General features: G+C 35.4%; 1 protein-coding gene across 7 annotated transcripts in view; it reads right to left on the reverse strand.

The window, feature by feature from the left end:
• Positions 1-23,855, reverse strand: part of PIBF1 (progesterone immunomodulatory binding factor 1) — a 231,565-nt gene that overhangs the window by 89,211 nt on the left and 118,499 nt on the right. For 6 of the 7 annotated variants that reach the window (XR_002785568.2, XM_010589414.3, XM_010589415.3 and 3 more), the window contains exon 14: positions 7,601-7,703. Coding sequence is in view for 6 of the 7 variants with exons in the window: in XM_010589414.3 (XP_010587716.2) it covers positions 7,601-7,703 (103 nt within the window). In the remaining variant the exon portion in view is untranslated. Of the gene's footprint in view, positions 1-7,600; positions 7,704-14,333; positions 16,415-23,855 lie in introns of those variants that run through there. The other variant, XM_064270049.1, reaches the window with a different exon arrangement.

The raw sequence follows: 23,855 nt of genomic DNA on the forward strand, positions 1-23,855 counted from the left end.
GGTGAGAATGGTTGCACAACTCAAAGACTAATCAATGCCACTGAATTGTACATGTAGAAATTATTGAATTGGTTTATGTTCTGTTGCATAGGACATAAAAATAACAACGAAAATATTATCCAAAAAATAAAAAATAAAATAAATTATTCAAAAAATTACTCTAAGTAAGAGAGACCAGACATAAAAGGTTACATATTATATGATTATATTTATACGAAATATCCAGAATAGGTAAATCCATAAAAACAGAAAGCAGACTGGTGTTTGCCAGTGATTGGGGAGAAAGGGTATTAACTGCTTAATGGACATGGGGTTTTTATTTGGGGATTATGAAAATGCTCTGAAACTAGAAAGAGGTGGTGACTGTACAACACTATGAATGTACTAACATCACCAAGTAGTCCACTTTAAAATGGCTCATTTTATGTTACATGAATTTCATCTCAATAGAAAAATAATTAAACAAAACAACAACAAAAAAAACACAGATGAAAAACAAGGAACAAAAGGAAAAAAACAGATAAATTGCATTTCATCAAAATAAAAAGCTTCTGTGCATCAAAGGACACAATTCACAGAACGGGGGAAAATATTTGCAAATTATGTATCTGTTGAGGGTCTAGTCCAAAAAACCAAACCAAACCCACTGCTGTCAAGTTGATTCCGACTCATAGCAACCCGACAGGACAGAGTAGAACTGCTCCATAGAGTTTCCAAGGAGCGCCTGGTGGATTTGAACTGCCAACCTTTTGGTTAGTAGGCATTGCACTTATCCACTACACCACCAGGGCTTCCAAGGGTCTAGTATATAGACTATATTACGAACTCTTACAAGTCAATAACAAAAAGACAAGCAACCAAATTAAAAAATGGGCAAAGGACTTGAACAGACATTTCTCAAAAGAAGATATATGAATGACCAGCAAGCACATGAAAAGATGCTCACCATCATTAGTCATTAGGAAAGGCAAATCAAAACTGCAATGAGATAGTACTTAACACTCATTAGGATGGATGGAAACTAAAACAAAACAAAAATCAGAGAATAGCAAGGATGCAGAGAAATTAGAACCCTCATCCACTGTTGGTGGGAATGCAAAATCATGCTACCCCTGTAGAAAACAATTTGGTGGTTCCTCAATACATTAAACATAGAATTACCATTAAAAAAAAAAAAAAGAAACCCGCTGCTGACAAGTCAATTCTGACGCATAGCAACCTTATAGGACAGAGTGGAACTGCCCCATAGGATTTCCAAAGAGTGCCTGGTGGATTCGAACTGCCGACCTTTTGGTTAGCAGCTGTAGCTCTTGACCACTACATTACCAGTGTTTCCAGAATTACCATAGGACCCTGCAATTCCAGTCCTGTGTGTGTATATATATATACATACACACACATACCTAAAAGAACTGAAAGCAGGCTTTTAAACAAGAACATGTACACAAATGTCCATAGCACCAATATTCACAATAGCAAAAAGGGGGAAAAAACTCAAATGTCCGTCAAGAGATGACTGGATAAACAAACGTGGTGTATCTATATATTAAAATATTCAGTCATAATGAAGTACTGATACATGCTATGTGCATTAACCTTGAAAACATTATGCTATGTGAAAGAACCTAAACACAAAAGGTCATATATGGTAGGGTCTTCCATTTATATGAAATATCCAGAAAAGGCAAATCTGTAGAAACAGAAAAATTAGTGGTTGTTAGAGGCTGAGGGGAATGAGGAAAGGGAGTGGAAGTGACTGCTTACTGGACACAGGGTTTCCTTTTGAGGTGATGAAAATGTTCTGGAATTAGTGGTGATGGTTATATACATTGTGAATGTACTCAAAACCACTGAAAAGTACACTTTAAAATGGTTAAGATGGCAAATTTTACATTATGTGTATTTTGGATACACATAAGGAATAAAGAGCTTTAGGCATGGTAACTAGTTAAATATAATACCTTTTCTTCAAATTATAAATCTCTTTAAAATATTATCAACTGTTCAAAGTAAAAATAATAGCAGTGTAATGTAGGGTTTATAAAACATATAATGGTGCAGTGGTTAAGAACTACAGCTGCTAACCAAAAGGTCGGCAGTTCGAATCCACCGGCTGCTCCTTGAAAACCCTATGGGGCAGTTCTACTCTGTCCTATAGGGTTGCTATGAATTGGAATCGACTTGACTGCAACAGGTTTGGTTTGACTTTATAAGTAAAATGGAAGAAAACGAGAGCACATGGGTTGAGAGTAGACAAATGGAAGTTTACTGTTATAAAGTTTTTATACTATATATGAAGTGGAATATTATCACTTGAAGATATTCCGTAATTGGTTAAAGATATATATTATAAACCTAAGGCAATCACTGTAATAACAAAACAAAAAGTTATAGCCAGTAAGCGAACAATGAGATAAAATGGAATGATAACCACGACAATAAACAAACTAAATGTAAATGTTCTAACAACCTCAATTAAAAGTGATTTTTTATCAGACCAGATAAAAAAGCAAGACTCAACCTCTGTATGTTGTCTACAAGAAACACATTTTAATTATAAAGACACAAATAAGCTAAAAATAAAAGAATGGAAAAAGATACACCATGCTAACACTAATGAAAAAATGTGAGACTTTCACACTGAAAACTGCAAAAAAAAAAATCCCAAAAACACTACTAAGAGAAATTAAAGAAGGCCTATTTCACCTGTATTATCAGTATTGTTAAGATGTCAATCCTCCCATTTCATCCGTAAAAAAATGCAATTCCAATAAAAAATACATTCAGGTGTTTTTGAAGAAATTAAGATTCTAGAATTCACATGGAAATGCAAATGACATAGCATAGCGAAAAAACTTTGAAAAAGCACAGAGTTGGAGTATCAATGCTACCTGATCTCAAGACATTACAAATCTACAGTAATCAAGATGGTGTGGTATCAACATGATAGACAAACAGATCACTGGAACAGAACACAGTCCAGAAATAGATTCACACATACATGATGAACTGATATTCAATAAAGGTCTTTTCAAGAAATGGAGCTAGAACAATTGGGTTTCAATGGGCAAGTAAGTTAATTTCAATCTACATTTGCACTTTATTAAAAAAATTAATTAAAATTAGAATGGAGACCTAAAACTATATGACATCTAGAAGAAAACTTAGACAAAAACTCTTGTGTCCCTGGGTTAGGCAAAATATGTTAGATATAACACCAAAAATGCAACCCATGAAAGAACACACTAATAAATTCAAAGTAGTGAAGACTAAAAACTTTTGCTCTCCTAAAGACACTGTTAAGAGAATGAAAAGGCTTGTATTTAGAATATATAAAGAACTCTCAAAACTCAGTAAGAAGACAAACAACCTGATAAAAAAGGGCAAAAACTTTGACCAGACACGTCTCCCAAGAATATAAACAGAGGGCAAAGAAGCATATGAAAAGATGCTCAACATCATTAGTTATTAAGGAAAAGCAAGTAAAAACCAAGATGAGGTATCACTACACATCTATTAGGATGGCTAAAATGAAAAAGACTGACCGTACCAAGCTTGCCAAGGCTGTAGAGGAACTAGAGCTTTCATAAATTGCTGATGGGAATATAAAGTGGTACAACTGTTTTGGAAAACAGTTTGGCTGTTTCTTAAAAAGTTAAACATACATCTGTCATATGATCTGGCCATTCCACTTCTAGGGATTTAGCTACAAAAATGAAAGCACAGCTCATACAAAGAATTGTAAATGAATGTTCATATCAGCTTTATCTGTACGAGGCAAAAACTGGAAATAATCCAAATGCCCTCAACAGGTGAATGGATAAAATATTGCATATCCACACAATGGAATGTTACTGAGCAATGAAAAGGAATGATCTATGGTTGAATCTAGAAATAATTATACAGAGTGAAAGAAGGCAGATAAAGAGTAAATGCTTATGGTTCCATTCATATAAAAGTCTAGGAAGTGCAAACTAACCTGTAGCAACAGAAAGCAAATCAGTGGTTGCTTGGGGGCGAGAATAGAATGTGGGGAAAGGCAGGGAGGAGGAATTCCAAAAGGGCACAAGAAACTTTTGGGGTGATATATGTGTTCATCATTTTCATTTTGATAATAATTTCATGGGTATACACATATATTGAAAGTTATATTGTACGCTTGAAATATAATTTCGTGCAGCTTATGGTATGTCAATTATACTGCAATAATGATGTTAAAACAGTAATTTCATTTTAAATATTATTTAGCATTCTCATTTTAGTAATGCATTTATATATATCAGACATATTCTGAATAGCATATAACTTTATGGTAATTCAAACATGAGTTATTTGAGTTTCATATTTTTTTAAAAATAATTTTTATTGTGCTTTAAGTGAAAGTTTACAAATCAAGTCTGTCTGTCACATATAAGCTTATATACACCTTACTCCATACTCCCATTTACTCTTCCCCTAATGAGTCAGCCCGCTCCCTTCTTCCAGTCTCTCCTTTCGTGACCATTTTGCCAGTTTCTAACCCTCTCTATCCTCCCATCTCCCCTCCAGACAGGAGATGCCAACACAGTCTCAAGTGTCCACCTGATACAAGTAGCTCACTCTTCATCAGCATCTCTCTCCTACCCACTGTCCAGTCCCTTTCATTTCTGATGAGTTGTCTTCGGGAATGGTTCCTGTCCTGGGCCAACAGAAGGTTTGGGGACCATGACCGCCAGGATTCTTCTAGCCTCAGTCAGACCATTAAGTCTGGTCTTTTTATGAGAATTTGGGGTCTGCATCCCACTGATCTCCTGCTCCCTCAGAAGTTCTCTGTTGTGCTCCCTGTCAGGGCAGTCATCGGTTGTGGCCAGGCACCATCTAGTTCTTCTGGTCTCAGGATGATATAAGTCTCTAGTTCATGTGGCCCTTTCTGTCTCTTGGGCTCATAGTTATCTTGTGACCTTGGTGTTCTTCATTCTCCTTTGATCCAGGTGGGTTGAGACCAATTGATGCATCTTAGATGGCCACTTGTTAGCATTTAAGACCCCAGACGCCACAGTTCAAAGTGGGATGCAGAGTGTTTTCATAAGAGTTTATTATGCCAATTGACTTAGAAGTCCCCTTAAGCCATAGTCCCCAAACCCCCACCCTTGCTCCGCTGACCTTTGAAGCATTCAGTTTATCCCGGAAACTTCTTTGCTTTTGGTTCAGTCCAGTTGAGCTGACCTTCCCTGTATTGAGTATTGTCCTTCCCTTCACCTAAAGAGTTTCATATTTTTTGAGAACACCAAGCTGGTTTAAACATTCAACCTGCTTCAAAGAATACAGAACCTCAGAGAATTTCCTTCTCTATTTTTTCACCACCTATCATGAATTGTCTATTGCTACAAAAGAAATCCGATAGTATTATACTTCAGCTAAGTAGTTTATATAATTACTTTCAATTTAAGCAATATAATTTTTATAAGGCAGAAAATATCAAACTATGAAATATTTCAAAGTATAGCACTTTCTCTTAAATCTTAAGGATAAAGTTATATATTACAGTCTGCAAAACTTCTTTAATAGAGGGCTACTGATTCTTTTAAAAAATACCTTATTATGAACAATTTTCAAACATACACAAAAGAACAGATTTGAATAATGAGTCATCTCTATGTACCCATCACCAGGCTGCAAACATTATCAACATTTTGCAATTCTGATTTTATCTATTAAACACCTCCCCTCTTTTTTGGAATATTTTAAAGCAAATTCAAAGTATCATACCATTTCACATCATAAGAATGAGGCTTTTTCTAAATATATGCAAACAGCTTATTTTAAAATAGCTTCATACAAAGTTAATTATACTTTATTGTTACAGCACTCAATTTTCTACATTTCCCCCTATAATTTATACAGGTGTTATGCAGATTTAAATTCTCATTTCAATTAACTGAGGTGCTCAGGCAGGCAGGGTTTTTTTTTTTTAAATAAACACATACATGTATACAAGTCTATATATACCTTTATACTTAAGAATTTTTTGATAGGTTATCAGCATGTTGTTGTTGACCCCATATGTGCAGAGTAGAACTGCTCCACAGGGTTTTCAAGGCTGTGACCTTTCGGAAGCAGATCACCAGGCCTGTCTTCCAAAGTGCCCCTGGGTGGGTCTGACTGCCAACTTTTTGGCTAGTAGCTGAACGCTTAACTGTTTGCACCAAAATCTACAATATATTAGAAAACAGAGGTGCATTTGTTTCTTTATTCATTTATTTGTTCATGCTTCCTTCCACCCAGTGGTGTGCTGGAGCTGGCTTGTAACAGTTTGTGACAGTAAACTATTTTTAGGAACTTTGTGAGCTAGCTGTTAAACATAAACATTATTGAGTATTAAATTATTTAAATTTAAAATTAATTAAAAACAAAGGAATACAAACTTACCAATTTTTAATTATTTTATTACATTTTACTATCATCTATGCTCTTGAGTTCATACACATTCATTATGTGTATGGTGGAAACATTACGTAGCGCTGTGCCACTAAGCGTCTCTACTCTGCATTCAGTGATGTTATGTCGGCAGACTGAAATCAGCCTGGTGAGAATGTTTATCCCATATATATAAGCAAATTGGAGTCCTGCATCACATACCTGCCCAGGGAGCTGGCTGTTAACATTTCCCAGCACACCGCTGCTGCTGCCGCCCTTAGCGTTATCTATGTGCAAGGCACTGCAGTAATAAAAAATGATTCTAGTCTTTTGAAATTTGAGGATGAAGATCCTCCTAACGTTATAGTATTGAAAGTGCTTTAATAGAAGACACTCTGAAGACAAATATGAACCGGTCCTTAAGAAAATGAAGAATATATAAAAAAAAAAAAAATAGTATGTATTATACAATATCTTTAAAAAGTCCTTTATTATAATACAATCCAAAATCTTTAAATATAAACATAGAAGAACTTTTCATGCTGAAGCTCAGAAAATATAAGGCACTGAGGTGCCATCTTTTCACTTTATGGCTTGGATTTCAAAAGTATAGAAAAATGTAGCTAGGTGTTGAGTGAGTACGATAATTAAAAATACCATGTAAAATGTATACATATATACGTATTCTTTAAATGACATAATCTAAGGCTTAGGAAAATAAGAAATGTAAACCCGATTTTCGAAAATAAATATAATTTAGGACCTATCACATACCAAAGAACGTGAGAACTTAAGTGTATACCAAGTAGAGTGTGTTTAATAGATAACTAGTTTCATCAAACACAGAAGTCAAAGAGCAAGCCTATTTAAAAAATTGGGTATTAGTTAAAAATTTAAAATGCCACTAAAAATTGCCAGACTTGTTTTGCCAGTTGATATTCTCAGAAATCAAAGCAGTGTCTGTCTAGTCTACATTTATATTTAGTCTGGGCAAATTAATCTCTCTTTTGATCTTCGTTTTGCCATATACTATAAGTTGTTTTATAAGGCTTTAATATTAATTTAGGTTCATAAATTGTGAAATCATTTTATATTAGCAAACAGCTTATTTTAAAACTGCTCAGAAAATAATTAAAGGAGTTATAAAGAATTAAAGTGAACACTGTGATGCTTTATACATGTTTCTTTTGTTTAAGTTATTTACCTCTTGTGAAAGCTGTGTTACTTGGTCCTTTTGATGTTCCAGGTCTTTTAAAATTAGTGAGTTTTGTTTTTCTAACTGAAGCACTCTTCTTGCCAAGTGGACACTAGGCCAATGAAAAGAGAAAATTAATACTTACAGAAGTGAAACCCTGTCTAAAATACTAGAAACGTGTTTGTGTGCTTGAAAACTGACTTACCATTGCCTAATAATGCTTAAATACTAACAAAAAATAGTCAAATAATATTTTCAGATGGCAATAGTAGAAGACTAATACCCCCAAACAACTCAGAATTTTGAAAGTAATATTAAAATTTCCATAATAACATAACTGTGATACACTGTAATGGTTTCTAGCCCTTGCTATAAAAGTAGAGTTACATTATAGTTGCTCAAAAAGACCACAAGACAGCAATTTGCTGTTTTTTTCCTCCACTTGTATAAAAATTTCCCAATTACAAACAAATCAGGCAATTAGTTGAAATTTTATGAATGTTAATAAGTTTGCACTCTGAAAAGCATCAGTTTTACCTCCAACAATATAATGCATTTTAGATATACACAATTGAACAGATTTTCTATTGAAAGTGGAGATGGAACAGATTTATGAAACATGGGGAATGTCTACAATAAAGGCAAAGACTCCATACTGAAAGAAATTGCTCCCTTTCATGATCTGCATTACTACAACTTATTGCACTAAGTGTAATCTTTAATATTTAAAAATCACATTAAATGTGCAATGTCCCAATTACACTTTAAAACTATGTTTTAAGAAACAAAATGATTCAGTTATACAAAATCATTCCTCCTAACGACTGGAAAAAGAAGTAGCATAATTTTCAAGAACTGTTAATAATGTTGAGAAGGATTGTTGCTCCAAAAAACTTCTCTGCAATTTCTGAGAACCTAAAATTTTCATATTTATCACGGTTTTATGTATTTACGTCTACCTGAGGTAAATCTATTAACATAATCCATGCATACTGAAGACAAGATATTCTACAATGACAAGTAAGAGAGCTTCACTCAAAATAAAATTACAGGACAGAAACAATTCTGCTGTATCTTTTATATTTCCTAACAAGGGAATGTAGAAAAAGTCTCGAAAATAGAATACATGTTTATCTTTAAGAACTCATTATTCCAAATGAAAAACATAAGTTTTGGGAAAAGTTTTTTTTTTTTTTTTTAATAATTTTTATTGTGCTTTAAGCGAAAGTTTACAAATCAAGTCAGTCTCTCACACAAAAACCCATATACACCTTGCTACACACTCCCAATTACTCTCCCCCTAATGAGACAGTCCGCTCTCTCCCTCCACTCTCTTTTTGTGTCCATTTCACCAGCTTCTAACCCCCTCCAGGCAGGAGATGCCAACATAGTCTCAAGTGTCCACCTGATCCAAGAAGCTCACTCCTCAGCAGCATCCCTCTCCAACCCATTGTCCAGTCCAATCCATGTCTGAAGAGTTGGCTTTGGGAATGGTTCCTGTCCTGGGCCAACAGAAGGTCTGGGGGCCATGATTACCGGGGTCCTTCTAGTCTCAGTTAGACCATTAAGTCTGGTCTTATGAGAATTTGAGGTCTGCATCCCACTACTTTCCTGCTCCCTCAGGAGTTCTCTGTTGTGCTCCCTGTCAGGGCAGTCATCGGCTGTAGCCGGGAAAAGTTTTTATAGCGAATTGAACAGCTTGTTTAGATTCACTCAAATCTAAGTCTGTTCTTTCAACAGGCATACAATTTTGCCTTAATAATCACCTGAAGTTAGAGATGGAAAAGAGACACAGTTCCTGTTTTTTGACAATCACTTTTTTTTAAGTTGTTATAGAGTAGAAAGTTTTATTGATGTATAATTTATAGACCATAATGTCTACCCATTTAAAATGTACAATTCAGTATTTTCTATTATAAAGCTGTATATTTATCACTTTAGTTTTAGAACATTTTCATGACCCTAAAAAGGAACTCTGTGCCCATTAGCAGTCACTCCTACCCTCTCCCCTCCTGCCTCCTACCCCAGCCCAGGTGAATTACAAATTTTAAAGGCATTTACAATTTATGGCTATTTTATTTCTCACTCCTAAACCAAGCATACCGAGCTCTCTCAAATTTGACCCTAAAATAATAAGGTCTCTACAAATAAAATACACCTTAATGCTATTCTTACATTTAAAAATCTTTTGTTCTATCAGATGTTTATAAACACCAGTATTTTGTATCATTAACTCTGCTTTTCATTAAGTTAATTTTAAAACATTGGCATTATCTTCATTTATATTCTCATTCTTTCTCATTTTTCATATATTTTAGGAAGAGTATTTTCATCTTTCTGTCTCCCACAGAACTTTAGCATTAGGGTCTTCTGAATGTGGTATTTTCTCCTTAAATGTATGTTAAGTATAGCATATTATTTGTGTAATATTCCATGTACAGAACAGTTAACACAATCAAATGCAACTACACAGAAACAGAATTTCTAATGAGATGAAATGGAAGACTGAGGGACATAAGAAAATAATGAGATGCAAAGGTCACCCATTACTAACATTCTGAAGAAGATAATGACTTGAAGACATCAAGTTTAATGATATTAAATTGTTCATTTAGTTTGGGTGCTCTTTGCTTTTTTTTTTTTTTTGAGAATCGTGTAATGGTCTTATGCAAATATGACACCACTAAACAATGGAAAATGTCCCAGGACGCAAAACCCTGAACACGAGTAGTTCCTGGCATGTTGGTGCTTAAGCCTTGACATCAGGATTACACTCCTTTTAACGAGGATTCCCCTAGTTTTGGTTGGGGAATTCCAAGTGAGAAACGCCAACTCTAAATGGACGGAAAGCATCTTACAGTGTCTTGAAATTGCTCATAGATGTGTTCTGCAGTCCTCTGATTAGCAGCTTATGGTACTATTTTATCAAGGGAAAACTTTCTTGGGCCTGATGCTGATAGGAACGGCTAGGATTATTACTAGGTGCACCGATGTTATTTAAGATGCATAATAGTTATATTGTGGAAGACACTGTGGTACCATTGGGTCACATTTTAGAAAATTCACTTCTAAGCCAGTTGTAAGGACAGCAAAACACATTTCCTCATGAAAATATCAGAAATGGTATTAAGGCTCCCAGGTTGCCCTTAAATACCTTTTTAGCCCAAAACAAAAGAACGAAGAGTAGAGAATGACACTGTGAAATCTTTTTCTTTAAGCATATGTTAAAACACACAGAACATGGCAAAAACAAGAAATATAATTGTTCATGATTACAATATTTGCAACAAAACAAAAATGATAAAACAAAATTAACAATTTTTTCTTGATTCTGAATATCAATGATTGCAGAAAAGCAAGTTGAATTAGAAGAAAAGTTTTCATTAATTCATTCAAAACATTCACAAACATCCACATTTTCTTTTAACTAATATTTATTAACAGCTCATAATCTTCATGTTGTTGTTGTGTGCCTCAAGTTGATTTTGACTCATAGTGACCCTATGTGCAGAGCAGAACTGCCCCATAGGGTTTCCTAGGCTTTAATCTTTATGGAAGCAGATTGCCAGGTTTATTCTCCTAGGAAGGGCTGGTACTTTGAATCACCAACCTTTTGGTTAGCAGCTGAGCACTTAAACACCAGCACACCAAAAAATAAAACAAAACGAAACAAAACTGTCTTTGTAGGTGCTGCTGTTGTTGGGTGCCATCAAGTCAATTCCAATTCATAGCAACCCGATGTGACAGAGCAGAACTGTCCCATAGGGTTTTCTTGGCTGTAAGTTTTATGGAAGATTCTGGAATCCGCAGAGCTGCTGGATCGGTTTGAACTGCCAACTTTTCGGTTAGCAGGCAAGTGCTTAACTGTTGCGCCAGCAGGGCTCCTTCATGGTCACTAGAAACACACAATTTCTGCCTGGAGGAACTAAGAGTCTACTGAGGAAGACAAGCAAACAAAAAGAAAAGCTACTATAGTGAGCTAAAACCTTTCAATGGGTATACTGAGAAATGAAAACTAATACTGACTAATCTGGTAAAGAAGCAGAAAAATAGCATTCTGGGTCATAAGCAAAAGTAAAAACATGAGATAAAGGATGATGTGCTGGGGAAAATTGTAAGTAGTATGGTATGGATTGATAAAACATGGTACATAGTGAAGGTGAAGCTAGAGAGATACAGGTAGGGATATATGATGAAAGAATGCATTTTATCCTCAAGCTGGTCAAGCATGGCATGATTGAATCTGCACTTGAGATAAAGTCCACTAGCAGTAGTATGCAGGATAGCTTGAAGAAGAAAGAAGACTGGATCAGTTAGAAAATATGGTCACAGTTTAGATTAGTGGTCTCCAAAAGGAGGTATGTACAAAATAATCCCTTGAAATGTGAGAACTTACATTTACATTTATTTTATATCACACATCTTTAAGTTTTCATTTTCTGTATAACAGTTTTATAATTTACAGAAGATATTATCTATACTGTTGTGCGTGCAGATAATCTATAAATAAATACTAGTAAATATATACATATATTGGTGGGTGTATGCTCAATTTTTTTGCTGATAGGGATTAATAAGGAAAAAAAAAAAAAAAAAAAAGGATACCACTGGTCTACACCAGCTCTGTCCAAGAGAAATACAATGTGAGCCACACACGTAATTTTATGTTTTTCAGCAGCCACATTAAAAATAGTACAAAGCCCTTAGACCTCTATGTATGAGCTGAAACAATAAAACTCTCAGAAGAAAACACACGGGTAAATCTTCATGACTTTGGACTTGTCAAAGGATTCTTAGATATGACACCAAAAGTACAAGCAACAAAATAAAAAAAATAAATAAACTGGATTTCATCAACATTAAAAACTTTTGTGCTTCAAAGGATACCATTAAGAAAATGAAATGACAACCCACAAAATGGGAGAAAATGTTTGTAAATCACATATGTGATAAGGGACTTTTATCTAGAACATTTAAAGAACTCTTACAAATCAGTAACACAAAGACAAATAACTCAATTATGAAATGGTCAAAGGATTTGAACAGGTATTTCTGTACAGATAAATGAATGGCCAATAAACATTAAAAAATGTTCAACATCATTAGTCAACAGGGAGATGCGAATCAAAACCACAATGAGATACAACTTCACACCCACTAGGATAACTAGAATAAAAAATTCAGATAATGACATAGAGTGTTGGCGAGGATATGGAGAAACTGGAACCTTCATACACTGCTGCACTGCGGAAATGTCAAACGGTACGGTCACTTTGGGCGACAGTCTGGTAGTTCCTCAAATGATAATAGTAGAGTTCCCGTATGACCCAGCAATTTTATTCCTAAGTACATACCCAACAAAAATTAAACCATATGTCTACACAGAAACTTGTATACAAATGTTTATAGCATCATCATTCATAAATGTCAAAAGATGGAAACAACTTAATGTCTATCAACTGATGAATGAAAGAACAAAATGTGGTATACCCATATAATGAAATATTATTTGGTCACCAAAAAAAAAGAATGAAGTACTGACACATACTACAACATGGATGAACCTTGGAGACATTATGTTAAGTAAAAGAAGCCAGTCACACAAGACCATGTAGTATACAATTGCATTCATATGAAAGTTCAGAGACAGAAAGTAGATTAGCGGTTGCTCAGGGCTGAGAGTAGAATAGCAGGTAGGGGAGTAGTAGCTAAAGGGTACAGGGTTTCTTTCTGAGGTGATGAAGATGTCCTAAAATTTTCTGTGGTTACAGTTGCACAAAGTGGCACAATGATTAAATGCTTAGCTGCTAACTGAAAGGTCTGTGGTTCAAACTCACCCTGGTGATTTCCTCCCATAGAAAACCCTATAAGGCAATTCTACTGTCATATTCGGTTGGTATAAATCGAATCGACTGGAGGCACAAAACAACAACGAAGTTGCACAAATCTGTGACTATCCTAAAAACCACTGAAATGTCCACTAATGGGTAAATTGTATGGTATGTGAATTATATTTCAATAAAGCTGTTTAAATAATAGTATAGAGAAACAGGCAAAATTGATTTTAGTACTGTATTTAACCCAATATATTCAGATATTATCATTTAAAAATCTAATCAATATAAAAATTATTCATTAGATAATTTACTTTTTTTTTTAAAATACTAAGTTTTTGAAATCCACTGTGTATTGTATGCTTGCAGCACCTCTCAGTTTCATCAAACCATATTTTAGTGCTCAACAGGCACATGTGGCTTGTGGCTACCATATCAGACCACACAAGTCTAGATCAAACATGATTTGTGGAAATGAGATTGGAAGGGATAAAGAAGCACAGAAGGTCATGGAGCTGTAGCAAGAGATGGAAGCACAAAAGGGAATGAGGATGGGAGTTTCACTGTCAAAAAGGCTAATCACTGTTTTTCAATGTAAAAATTGCTTCTAGGTTAGATGTTCTGAGTTGAGAACTGCTTATACTATTATACCAAAAGACATAATACTAAAATCATTAGTTTAACATTCTCTTCCCTCAGGGACTGTTATAGTACGTAAAAAAGACAATTTATGAACTTCATTCCTTTCTGATCAAAGAAAAATGCTATAAATGAATATTTATTAAAAACTAATATATAAAACAAAAGGCGAAATTATAGTCTAAAAACAGTTTAATACTGAGAACATTTTAAGTTTCATTAACTCCCTGTTTCTGTTTAGCCTTTGATCCAGGTAATTATAAAAGACTTACTTTGTTCCCTTAGTATTTTTTCTTTTCCTTCTAAATTTTATTTGTTGTTGTTGAGAATATACACAGCAAAACGTATGTCAATTCAACAGTTTCTACCTGTACAATTTAAGGACTGTCTTAGTCACCTAGTGCTGCTATAACACAAATACCATCAATGGATAGCTTCAACAAAGAGAAATTTATTCTCTCACAGTCTAGTAGGCTAGAAGTCCGAATTCAGGGAGTCAGCGCTGGGGGAAGGCTTTTTCTGTCAGCTCTGGAGCAAGGTCCCTGTCATCAATCTTTCCCTGGACTAGGAACTTCTCTGCAAGGAACCCTGGATCCAAAGGACACGTTCTGCTCCCGGTGCTTCTTTCTTGGTGCTGTGAGGTTCCCAATTCTGCTTATTTCCCTTTCATCTCTTGTAAGATAAAAGGTGGTGCAGACCACACCCCAGGGAAATTCCCTTTATACTGGCTCAGGGATGTGACCTGAGCAAGGGTGTTATATCCCACCGTAATCCTCTTTAACCACAGGCAGAGATTATGATTTATAATAAACAGGAAAATCACAAAATGGAGGACAATCACAAAATGGCCTAACAAAGCTGACACACATTCCTGGGGGACACAATTCAATCCATGACAGGGACACTGATTACATTCCTTGAGTTGTGCAACCATTCACACCCTCCTTTTCTGAGCTCTTCTTCGTTTATCAACATAAACTCTAAGGTTCCTCTCTAATTTTTTGAGTTGCTGCTGTCAATTTGATCCCATATAGATAGTTCTTAAAAGAGCATAATGCTCAAGGTAGACCTTTTTACTAGTTAAGCTTAACTATTGTTCATTTTTAATATTTCATTGTGTTTTAGGTAAAAGTTCACAGAGCAAATTAGTTCCCCATTCAAAAAATTACACACAAAGTGTTCCATGACATTGGTTGCGATTTCCACAGTGTGTCAACACCCTCCCCATTTCCACCCTGGGTTCTCTGGTTCCTTTTGTCTGGTTTTCAAACCTCTTCCTGACTTCTCATCTTTACTCCCGGACAAATGTTGCCGTCTTGGTTTCCGGTAATTGGTTTTTTAATTGTTCTGTGGAACACGTTCTTTTCAGGTGTTACTGTTTATATTACAGGCCTGTCTATTGCCTAGAGCCCTGGTGGCACAGTAGTTAAGAGCTTGGCTGCTAACCAAAAGGTCAGTGGTTCTAATTTACCAGGTGCTCTTGGAAACCCTATGGTACAGTTCTACTCTGTCCTATAGGCTCGCTATGAATCAGAATCAGCTTTACAGCAATGGCTTTGGTCTACTGCTTGGCTGGAAGGTGGTTCACAGGAATGGTTGCAGTTTCAAGTCAGAGAGGTGACACATGGCCATGCTCTTGGGGGTTCATCCAGTCTCTACCAGACCAGTAAGTTTGGTCTTTTTTTAGAAATTTGATTTTGTGTTCTATATTTTTCTCCTGCTCTGTACAGGACCCTCTATTGTGATCCCAGTCAGAGTAGTCGGTAATAGCATCCAGGCACCATTCGATTCTTCCAGTCTTGGGGTCTGTCGGCTGTGTGCATGTAGTCCACTAGTCCTTTGGGCTAAATGCTCTCTTGAGTCTTTGCTTTCTTCACTTGCCTTTACTCCAGACAGGATGGCCACTAGTTGTATCTTATTGTTTGGTTTTAAGATGACTTCAGCTGACATTTTTGGTTTAAGGTTTAAAGATTATCTCAGGGCAATAATTTCAGGGGTTCATCTACCCTCCATGGCTCCACAAAGTCTAGAGTCCATGAGAATTTAAAATTCTGTTCTATATTTTCCCCGTTTTGGTCAGGATTCTTCTATGGAATCTTTGATTGAAATGTTCAGTAATGGTAGCCAGGCTCCATGCAGTTCTTTTGGTCTTCCAGCAAAGGAGACAGTTGTTCATGGGGGCAATGAGCAACACATTCCATATCCTCCTCCTATTCCTGACTCTCCTTTTTCCTCTGTTGCTCCAGGTGAATAGAGGCCAATTTTTGAGCCTTGGATGGCTGCTTGCAAGCTTTCAAGACCCCAGGCACTACACAATGAAGTAGGAGGTAGAACAGAAGCACCAAACACGCTATTGAGCCAAAAACAAAAAACAACAACAAAAAAACACTAAACCCATTGCCGTCAAGTCAATTCCAACTCATAGTGACGCTACAGGACAGAGTAGAACTGCTCCACATAGTTTTCAAAGAATGCCTGGTGGATTCAAACTGCCAACCTTCTGGTTAGCAGCCGTAGCTCTTAGCCACTATACCACCAGGGTTTCTGTTATTAGGCCAATTAACTGGTATGTCCCATGAAACTATAACTCTAAACCTTCAAGTAAGGAACCAAATCCCATGAGGTCTTTGGTTGTACATAAGCAGCCTCAGCAGTTACTCTTTTTTTTGTCATCGTAAATATATCTATCACACAACTTCTGCCAATTTAACTTCTTCTAGGTATACAGCTTACTGACAGAAATTACAATAATTGGCTGCACAACCCTACCCTTAATCAATACAATTTTTCCATCACTATTTAATCCTCCTTTCCCTCCTCCCTCCTGTCCCTGGTAACCACTAATAAACTATGATCTCTACAAATTTGCTGTTCCTTGTCTTTCTATATAAATGAGGTCATACAATGTATGTTCTTTTGCGGCTGGCGTATTTCGTTAAGCATGTCTTCAGGCGCCATCCATACTATCCCCTTAGGATTTAATTAAGTTATATGGTGTTATTTGCTTTATTTTTTGAAAGGAATTGTCACAATATGAAGACAAGTCTCTGTCCCAAATTTGAAATGCGTTTTATCTATTATCTCATATTTTATCACCTTGGTATATTTTTAAATTGTTATTTAGTTCAACGAATTGAAAATAAATTAACGTTTTAACCTGTAACTCTAATATGTTCTAGCTACTGCAAAAAATCATTAATGAATTATGATTCAATGCCTTTTTACAGTAATTATTACATCAATTGATTCTGATCAGCATTTCAGCTCAAATTGGTGAGATAAGGAACTAAATATACGGAAAAAGTCAACTTAAAAGTGAATATATGACTAGTTTTAAACCACTTGAATTCACAGGAATCATAATCTGCTTTCTTGGTAAATTTAAGGGATAGTAGAGATTCTTTATCTACTTACTATATTTTATTATTGTCTCTACGTTTTTTCAAAATGAAAATGTTTTATCTCCCCTAAGGGTAAAAGTAGAACACTCTTGTTCTAATGAAATAAAGGCAAAACTGAAATAAAATGCTAATTAAATAAAAACTAAAACAACACAGTAGAGGTTTATAAAGATGTAAGGAAAGCGCCCTATAATGTAATTCTTCCATGAAACTTCTGGTAACAGTATAACATAGGGATATGACTCTTTCTGCACATATGGAAATTTAAAAAATCATCGAATATTTAGGGTTGGTAAGAAACAACAACAATGCATGCTGTGGATGCAGACGTATCATCTCTTTTAGTAGCTATAAAGTAACTCACTGTACAAAGGAACCCACCATAATTCATTTACACAACTATCTCTTGATGGACAGTAAGGCTATTTCTATATTTTTGCTATTACAAACAATTTTGAGATTAAAAAAAAAAAAGTACCAAAACAGAGTGGGTATGCTCTAGAGTCAGACTGTCAGGGTTCAAAAAGAAATTCTGTCAGTTTTAAGCTAACAAAATCTGAATCTCTCTCTGTGCTCAACTTCTCTGGCTGTAGAAATCAGGTACTGGTGGTACCAACGGTAGTAAAATAGTGAGGATTAAAAGAGTTAATTAAAATGTAGAGCATTTACAGCACCGGTGATTTACATACACACCCACACACAGACGGAGCGCTGGTGGCACAATGGTTAAGAGCTTGGCTGCAAAGCAAACTGTCGGCAGTTCGAATCCACCGGCCACTCCTTGGAAACCCTACGGGGCAGTTCTACTCTGTCCTATAGGGTCGGTATGAGTTGGTATCGACTAGATGGCAATGGATGTATATGTATATGTATATGTACATATTTGTGTGTGTGTGTGTATATATACACACACATGCATATTAATATATCTTTGCACTCCCTGTACTGTGATTTCCTTAGAATGTTTAATGATTGGGTCAAAACACATTTGCATTATAAATTTTCAGATACTCCTTTTGAATGCTGTACAAATTTAAATTCTCATGGACTAGAATGAATGCTCTCTAAGGATAGAAATTTTTATTTTATTTCTTTCCCTATGTATCCCAATGCCTTGAATAATATTTTGCACAAAGGAGGTACTCAGTAATTACCTAGGGAATGAATCAACTTTATATAAGACCTCCTGTTTCCTCACACCCTAGCCAACAACCCTGGGGCATCATCAATTTTTAACTGTTTTACTAACTTTATAGATAAGCAATAGAATTTTGTTTAAAATTTATTTATTTGTGAGGTTACATACTATCTCATGTTTGTCAGATATCTGCATTTTTTCCTTAATGAACTGATGTTTATGCCCTTTTCCCCACCCATTTTAAATCTTACCTACATGGTTAATTCTACCCTATATTTAATTTTTTAAAAAATGTCAAGGCCCTCTATAATCTCACCTGAACTAATTTTAATTCCCACTAATGCCTATTCTACTTAATGTTCCACATCAGTCTGAAGAAGACAGGTTTTTTCATCACCAGTTAGTCCAACTTAAAGGCTTTCTTCGAGTTCCAATTCCTCCTTTCCTGACCATACTGGGCCTTCATGGATCTCTAGTCCTCTGACTAATATAAGCTAACACACAGTACAGCACTAAATTATATATTTATAGATGTTTCTTGATACTCTTTCGTGTGTTAACTTTTTCTCCCCGCAAACAGATGCAACTTACTTGAATACAGGGGTCTTACATATCCCTTGGTGGTGCCTAACAACAGAACTGAATGCAGTGACACTTAATAAATATTTCCTAATTGGTTGTGTTGCAGTGAATTTTGTCCAAATGAACGCACTGCTAGAAACCATATTTCAAGTTTGCAGAGGCTCAATATTAAAGTTCACCTAATGGTAAGTATTTAAGCACTGAAGTAACAATTAAAAAGTGTACAAAGTTAATAAGGGAGAAAAAGACAAATGTCACAAATGCCAATTCACCCTTCTATATTTTCAATCGTCTCAATCTAAATGCAGCATATTGCTTTCAGGAGCGATTTGGTGTTACAGGTAGGTTCTGTTTAGAAAGTTGGGATATGAGAAGTGGGAAGGAAGGAGCGGAGTTTGGTTTAGCTGAAATTCAAAGCAATACAAATGAACTGCTTAATTACAGCTGAGTTTATGTCTCCTCGACCACAATGCACACAGAATGAAAACAAATCCTTTCCAAGTTCTCTATAAAGAGTAACTATGGATACAGTGAGGGAAAACGACTCTTGCTTAAGGTTATTTTTTGTATAGAATGTACTGAAGTTCTCAAGAAAGCAATGTTTTTACAAGTTATCTGTTGTGACGCTAAAGTAGGTACAACACACAATACTTCTTTGTAACTATATTAATTGCCATGTAATTTTTATCTGTACCAAGATTAAGTTTAATACGAAACTAGAAACTAATACCAGAGAATAGTTTTGTATCTAAATATTAAACCAAAATTTCATCTGTTACTTGATAAAGTTATTTCCCCAAAGGTTATTTCTTGGCTATCGGCAGTTCTGAACTCCAAATAAAGATTACTTCCCTTGGATCTGCCAATGGCAGCCAGTGCCTCATTATTTCACATACAATTTCTTAACAGTCTAATCCAGGCAACGTGGACATGGCAGAGTTCTATTTAGAGCTGACTGATGTCAAGGAAAAATGGGGGACTGATGCTCTATACTAAGTCCTTCAATTGTGATATGGTTCTCTCGTGCTGTCAAAATTCAAAAAATAAAAAATAAACAAGTATATGTGAGGCATGCTAATTAGTTAGTTGCTATGAAACAACCTTTGGTTTTTTGATCTTCTTCACTTTTAGCAGGGCAGTTACAGCTGTATTAACATGGCAAGAAAAATGGTTTAATAAAAAGGCAGATGTACCAAAATGATTCCAGCTTTAGAAAGCTTCAGGTTGGGTCTGGCACTACCTGCTCTGGGGGCAATTACTGAGGACTAAATAATGGTCTCATGCTGGTTATCTGTTGTTATATGAGAAGTTTCCTATAGATTTAAACTTCCAAATTGATCACGAATGAAATAACAGTAATTTTTTGAAGCATTATTCCTAAAACCAACCCAAATGAAAGAAAGCACAGACCTTCTTCAAGGATAAAAATGAGAACTGATATACATGAGGATAAAAGAGAGAAAAACATATTTTCATTACATAAAAAAGTTTTTATTTTTTATGTAATGAAAATATGAGTTTATGTCTCCTCGACCACATTTATTTTTTCCTTTATTATGAAGCTCAGTCTACTGTGAAAAGTTTCAACTTAAAGTTCTTTTTAAAACTAGACGGAAACTAAAACAAAAGGTCTACAGAGCATGCAGTAAATCTTGCAATCTGAAAAGCTTTAAAACCTTTAGAAAAGTTCCACATTCATACCTGCCAAAACAAATAGAAAAGCCCACACTAAGGCCACTTAGTGTCTGGGTGTCACCCATTCAGTATTGCAGATTAAAGAGGATAACCAAAACATGTAACCAGAAAATCTTGTTTGCTATTTTCAAAACAGTCATGACTAAAACAAAAACATTACTTCAGATTTTCAAGTTCAGTCAAGTCAGGAAGAACTCATTTTATTTTAATCTACTTTAATTGTATAAGCCCTTTTAACTTTCCTTAACTGTGCCCCAGAGAGAGTTTAACACAATACGTAGTTCCTATCTCCATTGCAACTTCAAAATGTGAGTTACCTTATTTTCTAATTATAATGTGTTCAAGAGATATTTGGGGGAGTTATTTTTTAAACTAGAAAAACTAATTATGCTACCACTTTGTAGGAAATTGGCATCAGAGCATATGTCTTAAGGAACTGATTGCTATCAAAGAAAGTGAAGCTTGAAACTGGTTTCATGTGCAAGGGGTGTCTCTACTAATTATTTCAGGAAGTCTCACTAAAATTTTAAAACAAAATGGTTTTAAACTAAACTTCAAATTGTGCCTAGTGACAGTTCTTGGAATCCTGGCTTTTCTTCTAAAGTCAACTATGCAATTTACTTTAAGAACATATTAACTGATAGAATAAATTAACATTTACTGAACATCTACTGTATTTTTACACAACTATCACACACCTGTGTTTGTTTGCCAACCACGCCCTTCCCCTGTGAGGTATTTTTGTAACTGTGCTATGCTAATTATTTTTTCTACAGTAACATGTAAACAAAAAAAAATCGGTATAGCTGCACTTATAGAAAATACCTCGCTGGGGAAGGGCACAGTTGGCAAAGAAATGTAGAAGGCACATGTTATCTGCATAAAAACATGGCTGCTAACCAAAAGGTCGGCAGTTCAAACCCACCAGCCGCTCCTTGGAAACCCTATGGGGCAGTTCTACTTTGTCCTATAGGGTCACTATGAGTTGGCACTGACTCGATGGCAACAGGTTTGGGTTTCTGATGCCAAGCACTGTGTGATGAACTTCACATTCATTTTCTCATTTTAACTTCAGAATATTCCTTGGATAGCAATAAATAACTCATAAAAATTTTCAGTAGCTATTTTATCTAATGTATTAACAGCAATACAGTACTCAAAATCAGAAGGTTTAAAAACTAAGGCTTTTGATAACCATTAAAAAATGATCTTTTTGAAAAATATTTGATGACATAAAAAAATATTCAAGATATATTGTGAGTGGCCATCTAAGATACTCCACTGGCCCCACCCAGTCTAGAGCAAGGGTGAATGAAGAAAACCAAACACCCAAGGGAAAGATTAGTCCAAAGGCCAATGGACCACAATTACCATTGCCTCCACCAGGCTGGGTCCAGCACAGGTAGACGATGCCCAGCTACCACCACCGAATTCTAGAAGAACTCCTCTGACAGGGGTCAAAATAGAGGGTCCTGAACAGAGCTGGAGAGAAATGTAGAACAAAATTCTGACAGAGACTGTTGAAACCCCGAGAGTATGGCCCCTGGACACCCTTTTAACTCAGTACTGAAGTAACTCCTGAGGTTCACCCTTCAGCCAAAGATTAGACAGGCCCATAAAACAAAACGAGATTAAAGGAGCACACTAGCCAGAGGCAAGGACGCGAAGGCAGGAAGGGATAGGAAAGTTGGTAAGAGCGAACCCAAGGTCAAGAAGGGGAGACAGTTGACATGTCGTGGGGTTGGCAACCAATGTCACAGAACAATATGTGCATTAATTGTTTAATGAGTAACTAATGTGCTCTGCAAACCTTCATCTTGAAATATAATAAAAAAAATCCAGGATGTAATTCTAAGATAATAAACTACTAAACTACGTAACAATACCCTAAACATGTTAAAAAAATACATGTACCTGTATAAATTTTTGAATGGTTATCTTTGGGTGGTAAGATTATCAGTAGTTTTCTTAGTTTTTTAATTTTTAAATCAGAAACTCCCGTCCAATTAAATGTTACACTAAAAATGTCTAAATGCTTGTAAAATACATAAGGTTTTGAATCAAATTTAATATGAATGGAATATATTATATAAAAAAAATTATAGTAGTTGGGAAATAAGTTTCTTTGAAATTTTAATATATTTTGGTATAAGCTTATACATAACGAAAACTGTATTATACAAGCATTTCATTTGCTGCTCTGTGTTGTTTTAGAATTCACCTTAAGTTTCTACTGCTTTGATTTGAAATGTGAAGGATTAAATATAGATTCTCTGAAAGGCCATACTGATTTCATGTTAAATTATACATAAAGGGAGCATAAACCCATTTGCCCTCTTTATAATATTAAGAATGAAAAATGTGGATTCTGCAAACTATAGAAATGCATCAGATTCTGAAACAAGTATCTTCTGTGTCTCCGATCAATGTTGTGCATGCAGTAGGCACTCAATAAAAGTCACTGAATGAATGGATGAAGGAATGTATACATGAAATAAGATGCCCTCTTTGGATATCTAGACTTTCCCCTCTCTGAGTTTAGATGACCTGAGAAGCACTTCCTCAAAATAACCCTCTGGTTCACCATAAGAAGAATGCCTGGCACCAGATGGCAAGAGATATTAATAGCTCGCCCATTAGGCATTCATTCAAGGCACACAGATAGCCTGGTGATAGAATCTTCAGAAATATTTGAACAGTTAGATTATTCAGAATATGAATCAGTTGTGGGTCCCCAAATCTTCACTCTGTATATTAAGAAACCAACTTCTGTTTTTGGAAATTCTTAAAAAGTAGAAAGGTAACAGCAATAATTGCTTTCAATTCTAGAAGAACTCAGTGTTTGGGGCTAAAGAAAGCAAGTTTAAAACAGCAAAATTCTTTTTTTTTTCTTTTCTTTCTTGTGACAAAGATTCTTTTGGAGAGAATCCAGGTGTTACAATAGAGAAGAAAATGGACATCTTCCTTCACACTTT

This window comes from Loxodonta africana, chromosome 17 (genome assembly GCF_030014295.1).
Source record: "Loxodonta africana isolate mLoxAfr1 chromosome 17, mLoxAfr1.hap2, whole genome shotgun sequence".
In the NCBI taxonomy this organism is placed as follows: Eukaryota; Metazoa; Chordata; class Mammalia; order Proboscidea; family Elephantidae; genus Loxodonta; species Loxodonta africana.